Below are 19091 nucleotides of genomic sequence, written 5' to 3' on the forward strand. Positions count from 1 at the left end.
TTTTTATTTTATTTGCAATATTTTATATAAAATCTTTATTTAGGCACCATGATTACACACATGATTGTAGTTGGGTTTCAGGCTTGAACAGAACACTCCTCTTTACCAGTGCAACCTTCCCACCACCAATGCCCTCACTCCTTCCTTCCCAACCCCTGCCTGTATTTGACAGAGACATTCTACTTCTCTCACTCATTAAGATTATCATGATGGGCCCGGAGAGATAGCACAGCAGCGTTTGCCTTGCAAGCAGCCGATCCAGGACCAAAGGTGATTGGTTCGAATCCCGGTGTCCCATATGGTCCCCCGTGCCTGCCAGGAGCTATTTCTGAGCAGACAGCCAGGAGTAACCCCTGAGCAACACAGGGTGTGGCCCAAAAACCAAAAAAAAAAAAAGATTATCATGATGGTTGTTAGTGTAGTTATTTCTCAGAAGCTGGTCCTTCTGGCCTTCATCTCTATTATCTTTGGTCAATATTGTAATAATGTCCTTAATTTTTCTTAAAACTCATAGATGAGTGAGACTATTCTGTGTCTATCTCTCTCCCTCTGACTTATTTCACTCAGCATAATAAGTTTCCATGCCCATTCACGTGTAGGAGAATTTCATGACTTCAACATCTCTCTTGATTGCTGCATAGTATTCCATTGTTTATATGTTCCACAGTTTCTTTAGCCATTCATCTGTTGAAGAGCATCTTGGTTGTTTCCAGAGTCTGTCTATTGTAAATAGCGCTGCAATGAATAGGGGTGTGAGGAAGGCATTTTTGAATTGTATTTTTGTGTTTCTAGGATACATCCCTAGGAGTGGTATAGCTGGATCATTTGGGAGCTCAATTTCCAGTTTTTTTGAGGAATCTCCATATTTTTTATAAAGGCTGAACTAAGAGTTCCTTTCTCTCCACATGCTCTCCAACTTCGGTTGTTCTCGTTCTTTGTGATGTGTGCCAATCCCTGTGGCCTGGGATGGTACCTCGTTGTTTTGATTTGTCTCTCCCTGATGATTAGTGATGTGAAACAATTTTTCATGTGTCTTTTTTGGCCATTTGTATTTCTTCATTGACAAAGTATCTGTTCATTTCTTCTCCCCATTTTTTATGGGGTTAAATGTTTTTTTTTTTTTTTGTTAAGTTCTGTCAGTACCTTGTATATTTTCAATAATAGCCCCTTATTTGATGGATATTTAGTGAATAGTTTCTCCCATTTTGTGGGTGGCTTTTATATCCTAGGCACTGTTTCCTTTGAGGTGCAGAAGCTTCTCAGCTTAATATAGTCCATCTGTTTATCTCTGCTTCCACTTGTTTGGAGAGTGATGTTTCCTTCTCGATGGTGCCTTTAGTCTCGATGTCATGGAGTGTTTTACCTACGTTTTGTTCTATATACCTTTTGATTTCGAGCCTGATATCAAGGTCTTTAATCCATTTGGATTTATACCTTATGATTTTGAGCCTGATATCAAGGTCTTTAATCCATTTGGATTTGACCTTTGTGCATGGTGTTAGATGAGGGTCTAAGTTCGCTTTTTTGCAATCGGCTAACCAGCAGTGCCAACACCACTTGTTAAAGAAGCTCTCCTTGCTCCATTTTGGATTTCTAGCCACTTAATCAAAGATTGTTAATCATAGTTGATTGTATCTCTGGGGAACATTCTCTGAATACTCAAGTCTTTTTCACTGATCTGAGGATTTGTCTTTATTCTAATACCATGCTGTTTTAATAACTATTGCTTTGTAATACAATATGAAATTGGGGAAAGTAATGCCTCCTATATTCCTTTTCCTAAATTTATTTCTGACCATTGATTCTGTTTCCTGAACTTGAACTTGAAGTTTCCAGGAAAGCACATTTTGGAAATTGGTAAAAGCTCTAATTTTAAAAATATTTTATAAAACATTTGTCTCAGTAGCTCTGCGGGATAAAGTAGGTAGTAATTATTCTCTGTGTGTCAGAGTTCAGTCCTGGTGGTGTTCACGAATCGTATTTGGTGCTGGCGATTCTAACTATATGTCAGCTGCTTGAAAGTTAAGTATCTTTCCCCAGTACTGTCTTTCAGGCCTCTTTCTCTGTTCTTTAATTGAGGAAGTGGACTTGCCCAAGATCTGTTGCTGGTTATCTTTCTCTTGCCCATTTCATATCAAAGTTTGTTGACCAACCATTTCTTCTGGTTGAAAATACAAAAAGTCAGATATGAAAGGTGAAACCAAATGATGACTACACATTTTAATGTTTGATGGAAAGACAGGCTCTTAGGGGTATCCAATTATTCCTGCTCCATTTACTGGGAATGTGAATGCCTATCCACTTGTCCTATGCCAGTGATGGCTAACCTTTTTGAGCCCGAGTGTCCAAATTGCCACACAATGCCCAGTCCTCCCAATGACCAGTCCAGCCCTGTTGCCAGGTGAGCTGCAAAGCAGACACCAGCACACTCGCCTCCCACTACACCACATATCTTAATTGCAGACCCCTTCCCGTATGCCAGCTGCAAGGCCTTCGCGTGAGTGGCACACGTGCCAGAGGTTCGCCACCAAGGCCCTATGTATACTATTAGTAGAATGAAGAGGTAATCAGCCTTTGTGTTGTCTTCTGTCCAGTGTCATTCTGCACTATTCTCTGCTTAGTTTATTTGTTTTTTTTTTGGGGGCACACCCAGAAGTGTTCAGGGGTTATTCCTGGCTCTCTGCTCAGAAATTATTCCTGGCAGTGCCCCTGAGACCATATGGAATGTGGGGGAATCTAACTTGGGTCATCCTTGTGCAAAGGACTCTCTCTACTGTAGTATTGTTCTGGCTCCTGGAACAAATTTTCAGAATACTGGGTATATTAGAACTGTTTGCCTTATTCAAAGAATGTTTTGCCTCTCCCTCCTTCGCTTTCTCCTCCTTTCTTCTCTTCATCCACCCAAGGGAGTTAGTTGCCTTTCTACTTTGACTTATCTGATAGAGTATTTCTTTCTCGTTTTTTGTTTTTGTTTTGGGGCCACCTGTTGACGCTCAGGGGTTACTTTTGGCTATGCGCTCAGAAATCGCTCCTGGCTTTGGGGGACCATATGAAATGCCGGGGGATCAAATTGTGGTTCATCCTAGCCTAGCGCCACTGCTCTGGCCCTTAGAGTATATATTTTTTTTTTATTGAAATTACTGAGTGTATATAAAGTGGAGTGCTAAGAAAAAATGTGAAAATAGAATGCTGGCTGGTGAAGAAAACCTAGAAATAAAGTTGAAATTGCCACAGACAATTCAAAAACCAAATAATGTACATACTAATGATTATTGCCTTTCTATACTTTGAAGCATTGAAGCTAGGAAAGTAATTTAATGTATATTGAAATTTTTTTCATAAGTCATAGAAGCTAATTATATATCCTTTTTGAAAGAACCAGTAAGATGCTAGATGCTAAAAATTCTCAGTTCGACTGAGTCTACTGCCCTGTTTTTGGCCAAGCCCTTAAAGGTTAATATTTCCCAGGGACAGCAGAATGAAGTGTTTAATCATCACATAGCTCTATTTTTAAGGTATATGTTGGAGGGGAAGGAGATCAGTGCCCAGAGTAGAACTCTGGGGGATGTAGTGATAACTCAGGGAGGAAGGAATTTGCCTTGCACCTAGCTGATCCAGGTTCAATCCCCGACATCCCATATGGTTTTTGGGCACTGCCAAGAGTGATTCCTTAGTGCAGGGCCAGAAGTAACCCCTGAGTTTCATTGCTTGTGTCCCCTCTCCCCCCCCAAAAAAAAAACCCAAAGAGGGACTCTGAATTAATAAAATTTGGAAGATATCTTACTTTGTGTAGTTAACTAGGTTATTAAGGCTAATTACAATTTTAGTGGTGATGAGTATTGAGATAAAAGACAATCTTATTGTTCTGAACTTGAAACTAACATCAAAGGCAACCTTTTAGTGAGGGAAATGAGCAACAAAAGAATGTTACACACAAAGTAAAAATATTTGATTTTCCCATTTTTCTTGTTTTATAAAATGGAAATTTTTATTTATAGAAATATAAGCATAGATACTTAAGGTGAGCTTATAGATTTCTTTTAAGTGACAGAAATCATTGACAAAGGTTATCATGAATTTTTAGGATCATGTTCTTAAGGGCTATAGCTTTTTTAAGTTTTAATTTTTTATCTTTAAAATAATATTCTAACAAAAGGGGTACTATTGAAATGAGTTAATATATACCCTTAAATATAGTACAGCTTATGATAGATAACAAGAAATGGTGATTATTAATAATAGTGGCTTTTTATTTTACTTTACATTAGAATGCAGATGTCTTTCTGGAAAAGTTTTTGGACCTTTGAAGTAGCTGCTGACATATGGAATTGTTGGGCCATATGGAATCTAAATTAAAAGTGTCCATATTATTTTCCCAAGAGGTTAAACCAGTCAATATTCCACTTTCCCCACATCTACACCAAAACTAGTTGCCGTGTATGTATGTGTGCTTGCGCGCGTGCATGCTTGCCAGTCTCATCGTTAAGAGGTGAACTTTAAGGTCAGAGAGATAGCATTGAGGTAGGGCATTTACCTTGTATGCTGAAGGACAGTGGTTCAAATCCCAGCATCCCATATGGTCCCCTGAGCATGCCAGGAGCGATTTCTGAGCATCGAGCCAGGAGTAACCCTTGAGCGCTGCAGGTGTGTCCCCAAAACAAAACAAAACAAAACAAAACAAAAAAAAAAAAGAGGTGAACTTCATTATTGTTTTGATTTGCATTTACCTGAGATAAGTAATGCAAAGCAGAATGGGTGTACATCAAATTAAGAAGCTTGTACACTGCAAAAGAGAATAGTCAGAATAGACACCCCACAGCCAGGGAAAGTATTTTCCCATCACTTCTCTGACAAAGGGTTAATATATAAAATAAATGAAGCACTGATAATACTTACCGAGAAGAAAAGCAACCTGTACCATAAAAATGTGGAAAGAAGAGATGAATTTAGAAACTTCCTTAAAGGAGTCATACCGGTGGTCAGTAAGTGTATATTCTCTCCTTCTGGTTTTGTTTGTTTTGTTTTGTTGTTTTAGACCACACCCATTTGATGCTCAGGGGTTACTCCTGGCTGTGTGCTCAAAAATCACCCCTGGCTTGGGGGGACCATATGGGATGCCAAGGCAGACAGACGCCTTACCTCTAGCACCACCTCTCTGGCCCCCTCTCCTTCTGTTAATGTGATTTCTGTAGGGCAATTTTTTTAAATTATGATGGCATCTACTTAGTCAATTTTTTAAAAATAGATAATGTTTTGGACATTTCCTTTAACATATTTTTGTAAATTCATAGTTCCATTTTTCTAAGCCTTTTAATGCAGTGTCATTATGTTGGCCTAAGATCTATTTTGAGTTCATTTTGTAAAGAAATTAATTGGTTTAATTTTTATGAAAGTATGTGGTATGGGTCTAAATTTATTTTCTTAAAAATATTTAACTGTTCATACTAGTTGATGATTTGTTTTTCTATTCTCCAAATGATCTTGAATTTTGAATTGTGTTATTAGTGAAGTTTATTTAAGTTGTTCTTTCTTCAGATTACTCAACCTTTACAGAAAAACTCAAAATCTGAAATTATGTATCTTCTGATCTTGGTGTTTTTGTTTTTGTTGCTTTTTGAAGTTGTTTTGTCTTTTCTCTATCAGTTCTTGTCAGTATGTATATAAACTCCTGCTAGAATTTTGAGTAGATGTATAAATGTATATGTCTACTTGGAAAGAACACTAATGGAATACTGATTTTTCTATTAACCTGGGACTTCTGCCTTTTAAGATTGCAACCTTTTTTTTTTTTTTTTTCTCCAATATTTGGCCATACCTAGTGGTGCTCAGGGCTTCCTCCTAGCTCTGCTCACAGATCAGTCCTGGTAGACTCAGGACCATGTGGGGATCTGGGAACTAAATCTGGGTTAGCTGAATAAGAGGCAAACACATTCTCTGCTATACTATCTCTCTGAATCCTTTTCATGTTTTACTTTAACATGAAGGATGCTCTTTGATAATTTTTTATTTTTAATTGCTTTGTTTTAGCACATATACATGTATTGTTTTTACTTTGAACTGTGGCATGTGACTGACCCTGGTTGCTTTGTTTAAATTTCAAGTGGGAAACATTTACCTTTGGTTAAGATAAAGTACTAGAGCCCATGCTTTGCATGCAGAAACCATTGGTCCAATCTGCAGCAGTGCCCTGTCCCCTCAAAAGCACTGGATCATAGAGTTAGGATAACTTCTGAGCATTATTGGGTATGGCCTTAAAATAAAAAAAAATTTAAAATTAAAAACAAAATCAGAAGACTGTAATTACCTGTGACTATTTTTTCTTATAAGTTAAGTTATTCAACATTTAAATTATATATACACATACATAAATATATATACATGCATAAATATATATATTTGGGGGGGTGTTGGGTCACACCCACAGTGCTCAGGGGTTACTCCTGGCTCTATGCTCAGAAATTGCTCCTGGCAATCTCAGGACCATATAGGATGCCGGAATTCAAACCACTGACCTTCTGCATGCAAGGCAAATGCCTTATCTCCATGCTATCTCTCTGGCCCCTAGAGGTCTTATTTATTATGAAGGCATGTTGAATTTTGTTGTTTCTGCACCTGTTAAAATGGACATGTGGGTTTTTTTTTTTTTCTAGTCTGTTGTTAGCTTAGGTGCACTCACAGATATTTTTTGTTTGAAAACACAAGTCAGGGGCCAAAGCAATAGATCAGAGGATAGGGCATTTGCCTTGCATGTGGCCCACCCAGTTCAATCCCTGGCACCTCTTATTTGTCCCTTAAACACACTGGGAGTGATTGCAGAGCAACGAACCAGGAGTAAGCCCTGAGCACTGCCTGGTGTGGTCCCAAAACAAGCAAAACAAAAAAGGCAGTGCTTAATATATTTTCTTTTAATGTTCATATTATTTTATAAAACACTTAAAAGGACAAAAATAGCTTTATGTTTATTTAAGTATTATTTCTGTTATCCTCTAATCTTGTAGTTCCAAGTTTTTTTCTCTTTAGCTTGAAGACCTTCCTCTAGCACTTAAATCCACTTGACATCAGATGCTATTCATTTTTTTCTAAGCTGAGAGTATCTGTTTCATGGTGTTTTGGTGGGTGTAGAACTCTGGGTTAATACTTTCAAAGTATTTTTCCACTGTCTTCTGTCCTCCTCAGTTTTCAACGATTTGGTTACATTTAAGTATATTCTTCTATTTCTTTTTGAGATTAGTTGAGTTTCTTGTATCTATAAATTAACCTTTACTGAGTTTTTTTTTAATAAAATACTTTGTTCTCAAATTTTTTTCTTACATTTATTTTATCATCTTCTGAGTCCTCATCACACAAATATTAGGTTTTTGACATTTTGTTACCTGTCACTGTTCATTTTCTTCTGATTACTTATCTGTTCTTCATACTAAATCATTTCTATCATCAAGTAAACTACTTTCCTTCTGTTATATATTTTTCAGTCTTAAATTTCTCTTTAGTCCTTTTTTATAGTTTGTATTTAATTTCTCTCAGTAGTGTTTACTTTCCTTAATAAGCATAATTATAATGATTGCTATAACGTCTCTGATAATTCTAACATCTGATTATTTTGGGTGGTATCTATTAATACTTTTCCCCCCTAAGGATAGATAACTTTTTTTTTTAATACCAATCAAGTAAATTTTGAATGCGGGGCATTTTGAGTACTGCTTGGGATGTCTGGGTGCTGTTAAAATCTCCCAAGAATTTTATTTCACATGTTAAAACCTTCATTCTACCATATGTTCTGAATATATATTCTGTTTCTCCTTTGGACAATAATCATCATTAGGTTTCAGTCTTGTACTGAAAGGCTGGGATTAAGAGGATAGGTTGTTCCTGTCTCATGCATGTGAGACATGACCCACACTGAGTCTTTTTGTATAGGCCAAAGAATTCTCCTAACCCAGCTTTTGTTTGTGCATGAGATGTTCCCTTTCCTCTAACTCGCCAGATGTAGTTCCTTTCACACTTTTGCTGTACTTGCCTCTATTTTGGTTCCTAAATGGTGCTTGTCTTATATCCAAACCAAATGAAAAAAAGGGGGAGGAAGGTAATACAAAATCACCCCACATTTTTCATTTCTTCACTGTTATTTCCTTAGTCTATAGGCTTCAACAGGCTCGGCTTTTGTTTACTTCTTAAGGGTATCAGGTTACCACCTTTTTGTATTTTGTTCATTTTTTAGTTATACTCACAGGAGAGAGAGACTGTAGTAGGTTTACTTACTCCCTTGACTGGGCATGTTTTGTTTCTAACATTTGAAAATAAGGGGTTAGAGGGATAGTACAGCAGGTAAGACACTTGTCTTGCATACTTCTGATCTAGATTCAATTCCCAGCGTCCCAGGTGATCTCCTGAGCCTCACCCTGTCCCCTCAAAAGCACTGGATATGGTCCAAATGCAAGCCCAAGTTTCCAACCTCGCCCCCATAAGTATGATGCCATTTTCATGTCTTTGCAAGTGCCTTTTATCAAACACTGCTACATATATATACACAAATACATATACATATATATAAATTATATATATATATATATATAAATTTTCAAGGGCCAGAGTGGTAGGGCCTTTGCCTTGCATGCAGCCTACCCAGGCTGGACCCAGGTTTGATCCCTGGCATCCCATATGAATCCCTTAGTGCAGGGGTGGAGAACAAGTTGGACACAAAGAGCCAAAATTTTAAACGGTGAGAATCAGAGCCACACCATGCAGTGACCTGCCAAAACAAAACAGACAAACACTCACGCAAAAGCATATGATTTTAACAATAATATATTAAACACATATTGCATTTTGCCGTTTTGAGTGAGGGTCAAAATCCTGTTCGCCACCCCTGTCTTAGTGCCTTCAGGTGTGGCCCAAAAACAAAAAACAAAAACATTTAATTTTTAAGTTTTGTAAAGCATGCTTATTTTTAGTATAGAAAAAAATATTTGTTTTTTGGGGGGCCTGAATCCAGTAGTGTGCAGGGGGTTACTCCTGGCTCTGTGATCAGAAATTACTCTTGGCAATACTTGGGTTAGCATATGGGATGCTGGAGATTGAAACTAGGTCTGCCATCCGTGCAAGGTGAGTACCCTACCTATTGTACTATCTTTCCAGTCCTAGTGTGGAAAACTTATAAAGCAATAGATTGATGTTGTCTTGGACAAACAGTGATTATTCCTGACTTTATTATTCTCTAAGCTAGATTAATGGTTAAAATACATATAGACATACGTGCCTTTCAAAGAGCACATGGTTGTGAATGGCTTTGAAGTACCGTATTTTCCGGCGTATAAGATGACTTCTGAAACAAAAAAAAGTTAACCGAAAATCGGGGGTCATCTTATACGCCGAGTATATCCCGAAAAATGTTTCAATATGCCACTAAACGAAAATTGTCTGAATATTGCCACAAAACGAATTTTCCAACTCGATCCTGCACCAATCACTGCCAGGCTGCTCGGACCACGTCTCTAACTCAGCCAATCCAAGCAGGCTTTTTATGCATGCAAATTAGACAATGTTCTGGACCCGAATCTACACTGTCAAAAGCCTGCTCAGATTGGCCAGAGTCAGAGAGGAAGTCTAGGAAGTCTATGACAGTATAACCTTTGAACCGTTGCTTGTTGTGATTGGCTCACTGTGGTACATACAGTTGCAGCACAGGAACGTTCTCTCTGATACAGCGAATATAGGCCTAACCTTTGTTTTAACTGCAAAATTAGGGGGTCGTCTTATACACCGGCAAATACGGTACTTGTTTTGAAATAGTGAAGTAAAACTGATACTTGAAATACCTCTTTAATTAGCTATTTTGAAGAATATTGAAGTGTTAAGCTTGTCAAGCTTGTCATTTTATTAATGACATATAGCTTATGCCATGTCATCTAGTTGTATTATTGCTTTTCCTCTGAAAAATAAGTGAAATTTAATTAATTAAATTTATTTGTTTATTTAAATAATTTAAATTATTTGTTTAATTATTTTATTTTCACAAAGACAGAGATTTTGTGTGAATTTGCTTGTCTAAAAATTAAACATTGTGGGAAATAAAAATGAGTCTTATTTCTCTGAGTTTTATTGATATGTGTGCTTAGTCATTAATAGGCCTAATTAAATTTGAAATTCTTATGGGGAGACTATAAGTTTATTCATTTGTATTTTGTGCTTTGAAAATTTCATTGTAAAAGGGTAATATTAAAAATTGAAGCCAGACACTGGGCCGGAGAGATAGCATGGAGGTAAAGCATTTGCCTTGCATGCAGAAGGACAGTGGTTCGAATCCTGACATCCCATATGGTTCCCCGAGCCTGCCAGGAGCAATTTCTGAGCACAGAGCCAGGAGTAACCCTAGCGCTGCCAGGTGTGACCCAAAAATAAAAAAAAAAAAAAATGGGGCCAGAGCAATAGCACAGCAGGAAGGGCATTTGCCTTCCATGAGCCAACCTGCATTCAATCCCTGGCATTCCATATGGTCTCCTGAGCCTGCCAGGAGTAATTTCTAAGCACAGAGCCAATAGTAACATGTAACACCTGAGTGCCATCAGGTGAATCTCAACTTCCCAAATAAATAAACTTTTTCTGTACAAAGAATCAATTAGATTGCATTGTTGCCACATCCACGTTTAAATTCTGTTGTAAATTTAAATATTAAAGGGCTCAAGAGATAACTTATTGTTGTTAGAGTACATACTTTGTATGTTAGAGATTCAGGCTAGACCCCAGCAGCATATGGTTTCAGGAATACTGCTAGGAATAACCCCTTAGTACAGCTCAGTTTGACCCTCAAAATAACAAATAAAATGCAAATTATGCAATGGAGTAATACCCTTTATTTGTTGACCTGTTGGTAATGAGTCACACTAGAAAGTGATGAGCAATTTACTTTAAAATATATGTAGAAGGGGCCTGGAGAGATAGCACAGTGGCGTTTGCCTTGCAAGCAGCCGATCCAGGACCAAAGGTGGTTGGTTCGAATCCCAGTGTCCTATATGGTCCCCCGTGCCTGCCTGGAGCTATTTCTGAGCAGACAGCCAGGAGTAACCCCTGAGCACTGCCGGGTGTGGCCCAAAAACCCAATATATGGGCCCGGAGAGATAGCACAGCGGCATTTGCCTTGCAAGCAGCTGATCCAGGACCAAAGGTGGTTGGTTCGAATCCCAGTGTCCCATATGGTCCCCCGTGCCTGCCAGGAGCTATTTCTGAGCAGACAGCCAGGAGTAACCCCTGAGCAATGCTGGGTGTGGCCCCAAAACCAAAACAAAAACAAAAAAACAATGTTATGTATGTATGTATGTATGTATGTATGTAGCAGTGTTTGGGTTCAAATTTAGATTCTCATATCTTCCTTTCATCCTATAGGGCATTCATGGCTTGGATTGAGGAGAGAACAGAATTCTAAAAATGGCAGACTTAAGTCTGTTTTGAAATAAACTACCTAAAAGGATTGAAGTTTTGTCATTTTTAAATGTTTACCTCTCTTCTTTAAATTAGGTGCTTTGTGGATGTGTATAGTTTTAAATCCCCACTGCAAGTTGGAACAGAAAGCCAGCTGGCTAAAACAGTTGAAAAAATGGAACAGTGTTGATGTCTGTCCATGGGAAGATGGCAATCATGGCAGCGAATTACCCAACTTAACAAACGCTCTGCCTCAGGGTGTAAATGCCAACCAAGGTGAGTCCTTACTAATATGCTCACTTTGTTTCATTTTATTATACATACATGTTTATGAGTCTAACTTCCAATATATTGGGGAAATTAACTTATCCACTCAAGAACTCATTATATAACTCAAAGATTTATCCTGTATTGACTGAATATGTTTGTGCTTTAATTGGTTTTTATATATATGCATATATATATATATATATATATATATATATATATATATATATATATATATATATATATATATAACACCATGAAATTACAACTGATTGGATTTCAGGCATACAATGTTACAACACCAATATCTTCCCTGTTGTCCACTTCTGTCCATAAATACCCCCTCCCACCCACATTTGTCACCAGTCTGCTTCTACAAGAGGCACTTTTTTTATATATGAATTTTGCTCTGTGGTTTACAGTACTGTTGCTGATAGGCTTTTCATAACACCTTTCAGCTAGCACCTTTCAGCCAATACCTCCTCCTCCTCCTGATTGAATGCTTTTCTCTTCCATAGCCTTTTCCACACACACCCGTCACACACACCCCTACTCCCTCCTATCCACCAACCCCCTCAAGGGGCTTGTTTCCTACTGAATACCAGGTCTCATGTTCTTTGTTTCCATTGTCTTTGGGTATTTGTTATTCTACCATTATGTTTCTTTAGTGTGCTTTAATTTTACTTGCGATTTACATCTGCCTTTCTTTAATATTCTCAGCATACAAATGAATGTAAAATGTGCATATTTTATATTTATCAACATGTCTATTATTTTGTTTGAATATATTTTAATGTAAAATATCAGTAAGATGTGATAATATGTTACTTTATAAAACAAAATATTGAGAGGTATGAGTGGTTTTGAGAAGCTGTATGTTGTTTTATTTCTGTTGTTTCTCTTTCCATTGATCAACTAATATTTGGGCTACCTTACAATTTAATCAGTTAAAATTGTTAGTTTTAAAATGCAGCAAGTAAGCATTTTGTAATAGGGTACTATGATGCGATTGACATTTGAATTTGGAAATATATTTTGAAAGGTTGTTTACTACTGTAGTGCCCCCTAATTTGTTTGGAAAATACAGATGTTTCCAGATTTTCTTTTAAGAGCCTCTCATTTCTTTTCTGTTTTGTTAGGATTTTCTCTGTTTTTTCTTCTCTATCCACTGGTTTAACTAAATTATCTTCCATCTTAAAAGTTATATGATTCTTTCTGTTTCCATTGAACTAAAACAGCTGTGTGTGTGTGTGTGAGTGTGTGTGTGTGTGTGTGTGTGTGTGTGTGTGGTGGTGGTGGTAGTGATGGTAGTGATGGCAGTGGTGATGTGAGGGCACACCTAGCTGTGCTCAGATTTTCCTCCTCACTGCAAGAATCATTCCTGTCGGTGTTCAGGGAACCATATTTGTGATGCTTGGGATAAAATTCAAATCAAATGCATGTAAGACAAGAGTCTTATCTGCTGCACTATCTCCGAGCATTCTCTAATTTAAAGTAGTTATCACACACATACACAGACACACAGTTTTTATTGAGGTATCATAGTTTACAGGAATACTCATCACTTTCTACTTGCACTGATGCTATATCATTCCTACTTCCTTTGTGTCGATTCCCACCATTGTCCCAAGGTCCCCCTACTCACACCCACCATTACTGTACTTAGTTCACTGTTCCATTAATTCAAGTCCCTATTTTGTTTTGAGAAAGCTTGAAAGACTTTTAAAGTATGGTAGATACAAAGTGGGAGGTTTGGAAAGTTTGGACACTTTACTTTGGAAAGTTTCAAAATCAAGATAGTTATCTAAAGTTACTGCTAGAAAAATAAACCTAGATGATCTGTGAGTTTAAAAGTGATGTTAGCATAGCATTTTCAATAAGTACAAAAATGAAAAGAGATGTGTATTTCATATTGACCGTTCCAAACAAAAGAATATTTAGGGCTTGGAAATGATACCTGCCTGACTGCTTTATCTAAAGGTAACTTGCTTTGGATAGAGGGTCCTGGAGAGATAATATAAGGGTTAAGGTATATACCTTGAATGCATCTGACCCAGGTTCTAATTAGCCCTGTAACCTCATGGTCCCCTGAGCCACACCAGATGTGGCCTAGAGAGCCCCTAAGGTTGATCTTCACTCTGAATCACTAGCTCAGTTGGCTAGGAATTACCCGGAGGGACATCCCCCTTCCCAAAGCATGATCCTTACTCCATAACAAGAGCTTTGCATTAGGAACTCCAGTATTTGAAATCTGTCATGTCTTCATTGCCCATGATGACTGTATTGAATAACTCAAAGAAAAAAAAATATATTCCTTGTTCCCTTGGAGCTTTGAATTTTGTTTTGTTTTGTTTTGTTTCGAGCCACACCCGTTTGATGCTCAGGGGTTACTCCTAGCTAAGTGCTCAAAAATTTCCCCTGGCTTGGGGAGACCATATGGGATGCCGGGGATTGAACCGTGGTCTTTCCTTGGCTAGCACTTGCAAGGCAGACACCTTACCTCTAGCGCCACCTTGCCGGCCCTGAATTTTTAAGTGTATAATTTAACATTTATTTTCTTCCATTGCTAGGAATGGGTAATATCTACATAATCAGTTGTGTAGGCAGTGTCTGTGATCCCTTTTATCCTCTATGTGGAGGTGTCTTTGTTTTTCTATTGAAAATGCCACTTGAACCTTTTTCACTTGTTTCTTTTTCTCCCTTTACTTTTGATTTTATTTCTCCTTGCTACAACATGAATACTTCATAGGCAGTAGAAGGCCTTAAATAGCGTCCCATTCTTCAGATAGATCATTTAATTTATGGTCTTGCCCAAAGGGTCTAAAATTAGGATCCAATATCCCAGAGCTCCTGCTTGTAGAACACATCATCCAGAAGGGACTGTGTCTGTCTTCCTTGCTTAGAACTTGTACTCCTGCAGGAGAACCCACGGTATCAGCAGAAGTAACTATAGATCCATTGCAGTGGGGCAGTACATACTGGTCAGAAGTGGATGTGGTGGATGGAATGTAAAGGGTACATCAGGCTCTGTCTTTACTGAGATTATTTGTTAGGAATTAATTAACAAAAGAAAATCAGATCTGTACCCTTTTGTAGTTGTTAATATACCAGAATAATAGTCCATTTTAAACTTTTTTGATAAAAGAACTTTCAGAAAAAAAAACTTTCCCCAGACTACTGTTCCAGATTTCCTATAATCAACATGTACTAGTATTACATATGTGTTACTAATCACTAAAGATGAGGTTTAATCTATTTTCCCATCTTCCTGAAAAGAAAAAAAAAGATAAAAATTTACTGTGATTTGACTTCCAACCAAATAAACTTTGATTTGTTCATCTTTTTAATCATTATCTTTATATCAGGATTTTTTCATTTATAGATTTTTATTTATAGATTTTTTTTCATTATAGATCTATATCTTACATTAATATTTTTTGTTAAAAATTTACTTTTAGAGTTAACCACTGTTAAAAAGCCTAGTATGTTTCCTATATCTTACACAGTCACAAATCATATAGTAAATTAAGGGTTTATTAAACATGCTCTTACCATTGGTATCACAGTGGAATAGAAAACTGTAGTCCAAACTTTAAATAAAGATATATATATAAACCAAGTTGCTTTCTTAGAGAAAAAAAAATTTTTTTATTAAATTGCATTTTAAAGTCTCTTAAAAGTTTTAAATTTTTTTCTATGATATGTGTTAAGCAGAAGAACAAAGCTAGTTGAAAGTATTTATTAAAAAAAAGAAAATATTTATAAAATTTGGGACTGGAGAGATAGCACAACAGTAGGGCATTTGCCTTTGACGCAGAAGGACAGTGGTTCAAATCCTGGCATCCCATCTGATCCCCTGAGCCTGCCTAAGGGGCACTTCTGAGGATAGAGCCAGAAGTGACTCGTAAGCACTGCTGGGTGTGACCCCCAAAAACAAAAACAAAAAATTTTCTTTATAAAATTAGGACTTTGTTGAATCATTATTAGGGAGTTGGACAGGATGTAGGATTTATGTGGGTGGTATGGAATAGGAAGCAGTACTAAAACGCTCAGGAGCAATGTCTGCTGTTTGTCCTGAGGTCCCTGATTAAAATCTATTAGACCCCACAGCCATCTGGGGATAAACCACTTTTTAGTCACTATGTCTTTATACCTATTTACACTTGGTAGAACTGTACTTCTTAAGACATGCATGATTACCAGGAAACTAGAACCTGGCCTGGCTAGGGCCTCATTCAGTCTGTCTTCTCTTTGCATTTTGATGCAGATGGACATGGTAACATGGCCAATAAGGATGGACCCTGGCCACTGTGCACTGTGGCTTTCTAGAGATGCCCTGAGTGTACATTTGGAGCCTAAGATAGTGAGGACCAGGAGAATGGATATATGAAAGGTTACTTCAAAAGACTGCTTTCTAGGGGCCGGAGCGATAGCACAGCAGTAGGGTGTTTGCCTCACATGCTGGTGATCCAAGATGACCCGGGTTCCATTCCTGGCATTCCATATGGTCCCCCAAGCCTGCCAGGAGTGATTTCTGAGCACAGAGCCAGGAGTAACCCCTGAGCACCACCAGGGGTGGCAAAAAAAAAAAAAAAAAGACTGCTTTCAAGATTGTTTAAGGTAGTCTATACAAGCACCAGGCTGCTTGCAAGCCATGGAGGCTGCTTATCTGTAGCGAAGTGCACCCGGGACTCACATGGAAAGAGCCCAGTTGCCTTAATTGGCCACAGATGGAGCCATGTTTTTGATGGGTAGGAATGTATTCATTCTGCTCAGCAGAAAGCCTTCATAGGTTCAAAAGGTCCTCAAAGGGCCCTTTTTCCTGTTTTCAAGGCATACATCTGTCTTGCTGCCAGCAAAGAGTCTGGATAGGGGCCATAAAGAATACCTTAGCATTTATATTTTGGATCATCTATCTTTATGCATTTTGATAAGTCTGCCATTCAAATACAGATATCTGAGTTGACCCAAGACCAAGCTGAAGTAACATCTCTCTGTTAAAGACTTGTCTAAAACCTTTCCTGAATAGCTGAAGTAGCTATTCTGAAATTTGGAGCAAGGATAATTATGCTTTGTTAATTGACTGCCTCTGCCAATGTGACCTTGGCAAGTTATTTTACTTCTATAAACTCTTGGTACTATCATTAGTGAATTCTTAGAGCTAGGCTTCACAGTTCAGCCCCTCTCCAGTTTCCTTTTCCTGCATCTCAGGGATAGGAAAATAAGACCAAGGAAGTGCCAGATTTTACTTCTCAGTCATACATCTGAATAGAAAGGATAAGTGAGTAAAGTCCATATAAATACAGACAGTTCATTATCCTGTTTTTCAGTGGAGTCTCGCTACTATTTTTCCACTGTGGTGGTGAATCCAGAGTTAGGGACCCTAGAAATGAAAGTGCAGGTAGAATTTGATTTTCCAGTGATACTGAGTAATCCCAGCATCTGGGGTGAGACTGTCCTTTATTCCCCAAACATTTCTTTTCTCCGTCAGGTCCTGAAACTTGAACCCACTGCGGAGTGTATGCTTCTGCTCTTTTGTGATGTCCCAGCACCCACTATGCTGGAGACATCACACCAGTCATGGAACCTGCTCAGGAGTCAGGAGGCAGCCTATAGGGCAAGGTAAGTGCTGGTTTGTTTTGTAGCTATGTTGTGTGGCTTTGTGAAATGTTAAATATCTGAATTTATGCCCTTTGGGATATAAAGCATCATTTAATCATTATATCCCAAGAAGCATAATAGTTTTAATTGTGCAAAACCGCACAATATAGTTAAAAAATACAACCAAAAGCACAACCCTTATGCATCTCTTTAAAGGCTGATTGCATCTTCCTGAAAGGTTCCATGGCTGATGTCACATCTCTTGCATACTGTTTGTGAGAGCTGTTGACCCCACTGGGCAGCCCACCTCAGCACCTTAGAAGTGGGGAACAGTGAGTTTTCATGTGATTTATTTTTGTGCCGAGTGCCTCCTTTGAGTGTATTTGGCATGAAAAACTAGACTTGACATTCTTTTTGCAGGATGCCTTTAACCTTAGCTTTGATGGCTGCAGAGTGTTTGTGTTTGATAAAGCAAGTGAGTGAGTGATGGCTCTTGGGCTGACTTGCCTCCTAGAACATAGGACATGAGAGTATTCACCCTTCATCCTTCTGCTTAGGGGGTGCAAGACAATGTGTGTGGGTGTGTTCATGAACATCTGGCCACAGAATGGTATGACTGATTTATTCACATGTGAACAATAGCTGACACAGCTTTCTGAATTGTGGAAAAAACAGATTCGTCGAACAGGCCACATCGGACAGTGTTCACCAGAGCCATTGAGGCATGCGATCTCCACTGGCAGGATAGCCACTTGCAGCACATTATCAGCAGTGACCTATACACCAACTACTGTTACCATGACGACACTGAAAACTCCCTCTTTGACTCCCGCGGGTGGCCCCTCTGGCATGGTAAGTGGCCTAACCGGAAAGACATTTCCATGACTTACTTCTTTGTTTAGTTTCTATAGCATTTTTGGAGTGGGAGGTAGAGAGTTGTGGGATTCAATGGGAGATGGATGAATGCTTGGCAATGGGAGCTGCATTTTTTCATTCAGATCCAACTTCAGAAATGGTTTCTTGTGTAATAGTATTAAGGGGGAGGGGAATCTTACTATTAAATCCTGTTTTTTTGTAGCTGTATCTGACAATGGCAACTTTTCCCTCTTAACTCCTTCTTTTAGAGCATGTTCCTACAGCCTGTGCAAGGGTGGATGCTTTACGTTCACATGGGTATCCCAGAGAAGCACTGAGACTAGCAATAGCTATTGTTAACACATTGAGACGACAACAGCAGAAACAATTGGAAATGTTCCGAACTCAAAAAAAAGGTGAGTGTAAAGGGATTTTTTCCTGTTGAAATGGGATTTTTGGCAATGTCATTGCTGTGTTTTGCGCTCTTGGGGGAGGAGAAATTACTTAGGAAGAATGAGAGTGATAGCCTTACTTAATATTAATAGCCAGCCTGTGAGAAAATTCTCATTTGAATGTTTTCAGAAATATTTAAATATTTTACTTCAGTTACTTTTGTTTAAAGAAGATTTTTAGGTATTTGGTATGTCTGGTTTATCTAAGACACAGGTTAGCCAAGTATCTTATTTTGTAAGTGTATCTTAATACATACCATAACAGCTCGGGAGGCAAACTATGTCTGTGTCTGATTATGGCAGTTAAGTTCCCAGTTGGGAGATGTCAGACAGTGACTTGGCATCTCTGTGATAGGGCTTCTTACCGTATCACAGGGAGTTGATGAGAAGATTAAGCTTATTCATTCCTATAAGTCATAGCAGAGTCTAGCATAATGTGTAAGCACTATGAAATTTTTTACTTGTAATCATTTGTATATGAGGACATGTTATTTAATTAAG

The 19091-nt window shown here is 38.1% G+C and overlaps 1 protein-coding gene, 1 long non-coding RNA gene and 1 other non-coding gene across 3 annotated transcripts in view; 1 reads left to right on the forward strand and 2 right to left on the reverse strand.

Moving 5' to 3' along the window:
• The window catches only part of LOC126001558 (uncharacterized), a 998123-nt gene that overhangs the window by 640062 nt on the left and 338970 nt on the right, over positions 1-19091 (reverse strand). The gene's annotated exons all lie outside the window — the stretch shown is intronic.
• ZSWIM6 (zinc finger SWIM-type containing 6) overlaps positions 1-19091 on the forward strand; it is a 211819-nt gene that overhangs the window by 167899 nt on the left and 24829 nt on the right. Inside the window, exons 5-7 of the mRNA XM_049768750.1 lie at positions 11512-11691; positions 17959-18135; positions 18408-18554. Coding sequence (XP_049624707.1) covers positions 11512-11691; positions 17959-18135; positions 18408-18554 — 504 coding nt within the window. The remainder of the gene's footprint in view (positions 1-11511; positions 11692-17958; positions 18136-18407; positions 18555-19091) is intronic.
• On the reverse strand, positions 16280-16412 carry LOC126002444 (small nucleolar RNA SNORA70). The gene has a single exon (XR_007493144.1). It is a non-coding gene; the product is annotated as a small nucleolar RNA SNORA70 (small nucleolar RNA).

Source organism: Suncus etruscus, chromosome 2 (genome assembly GCF_024139225.1).
Source record: "Suncus etruscus isolate mSunEtr1 chromosome 2, mSunEtr1.pri.cur, whole genome shotgun sequence".
NCBI classification, from domain to species: domain Eukaryota; kingdom Metazoa; phylum Chordata; class Mammalia; order Eulipotyphla; family Soricidae; genus Suncus; species Suncus etruscus.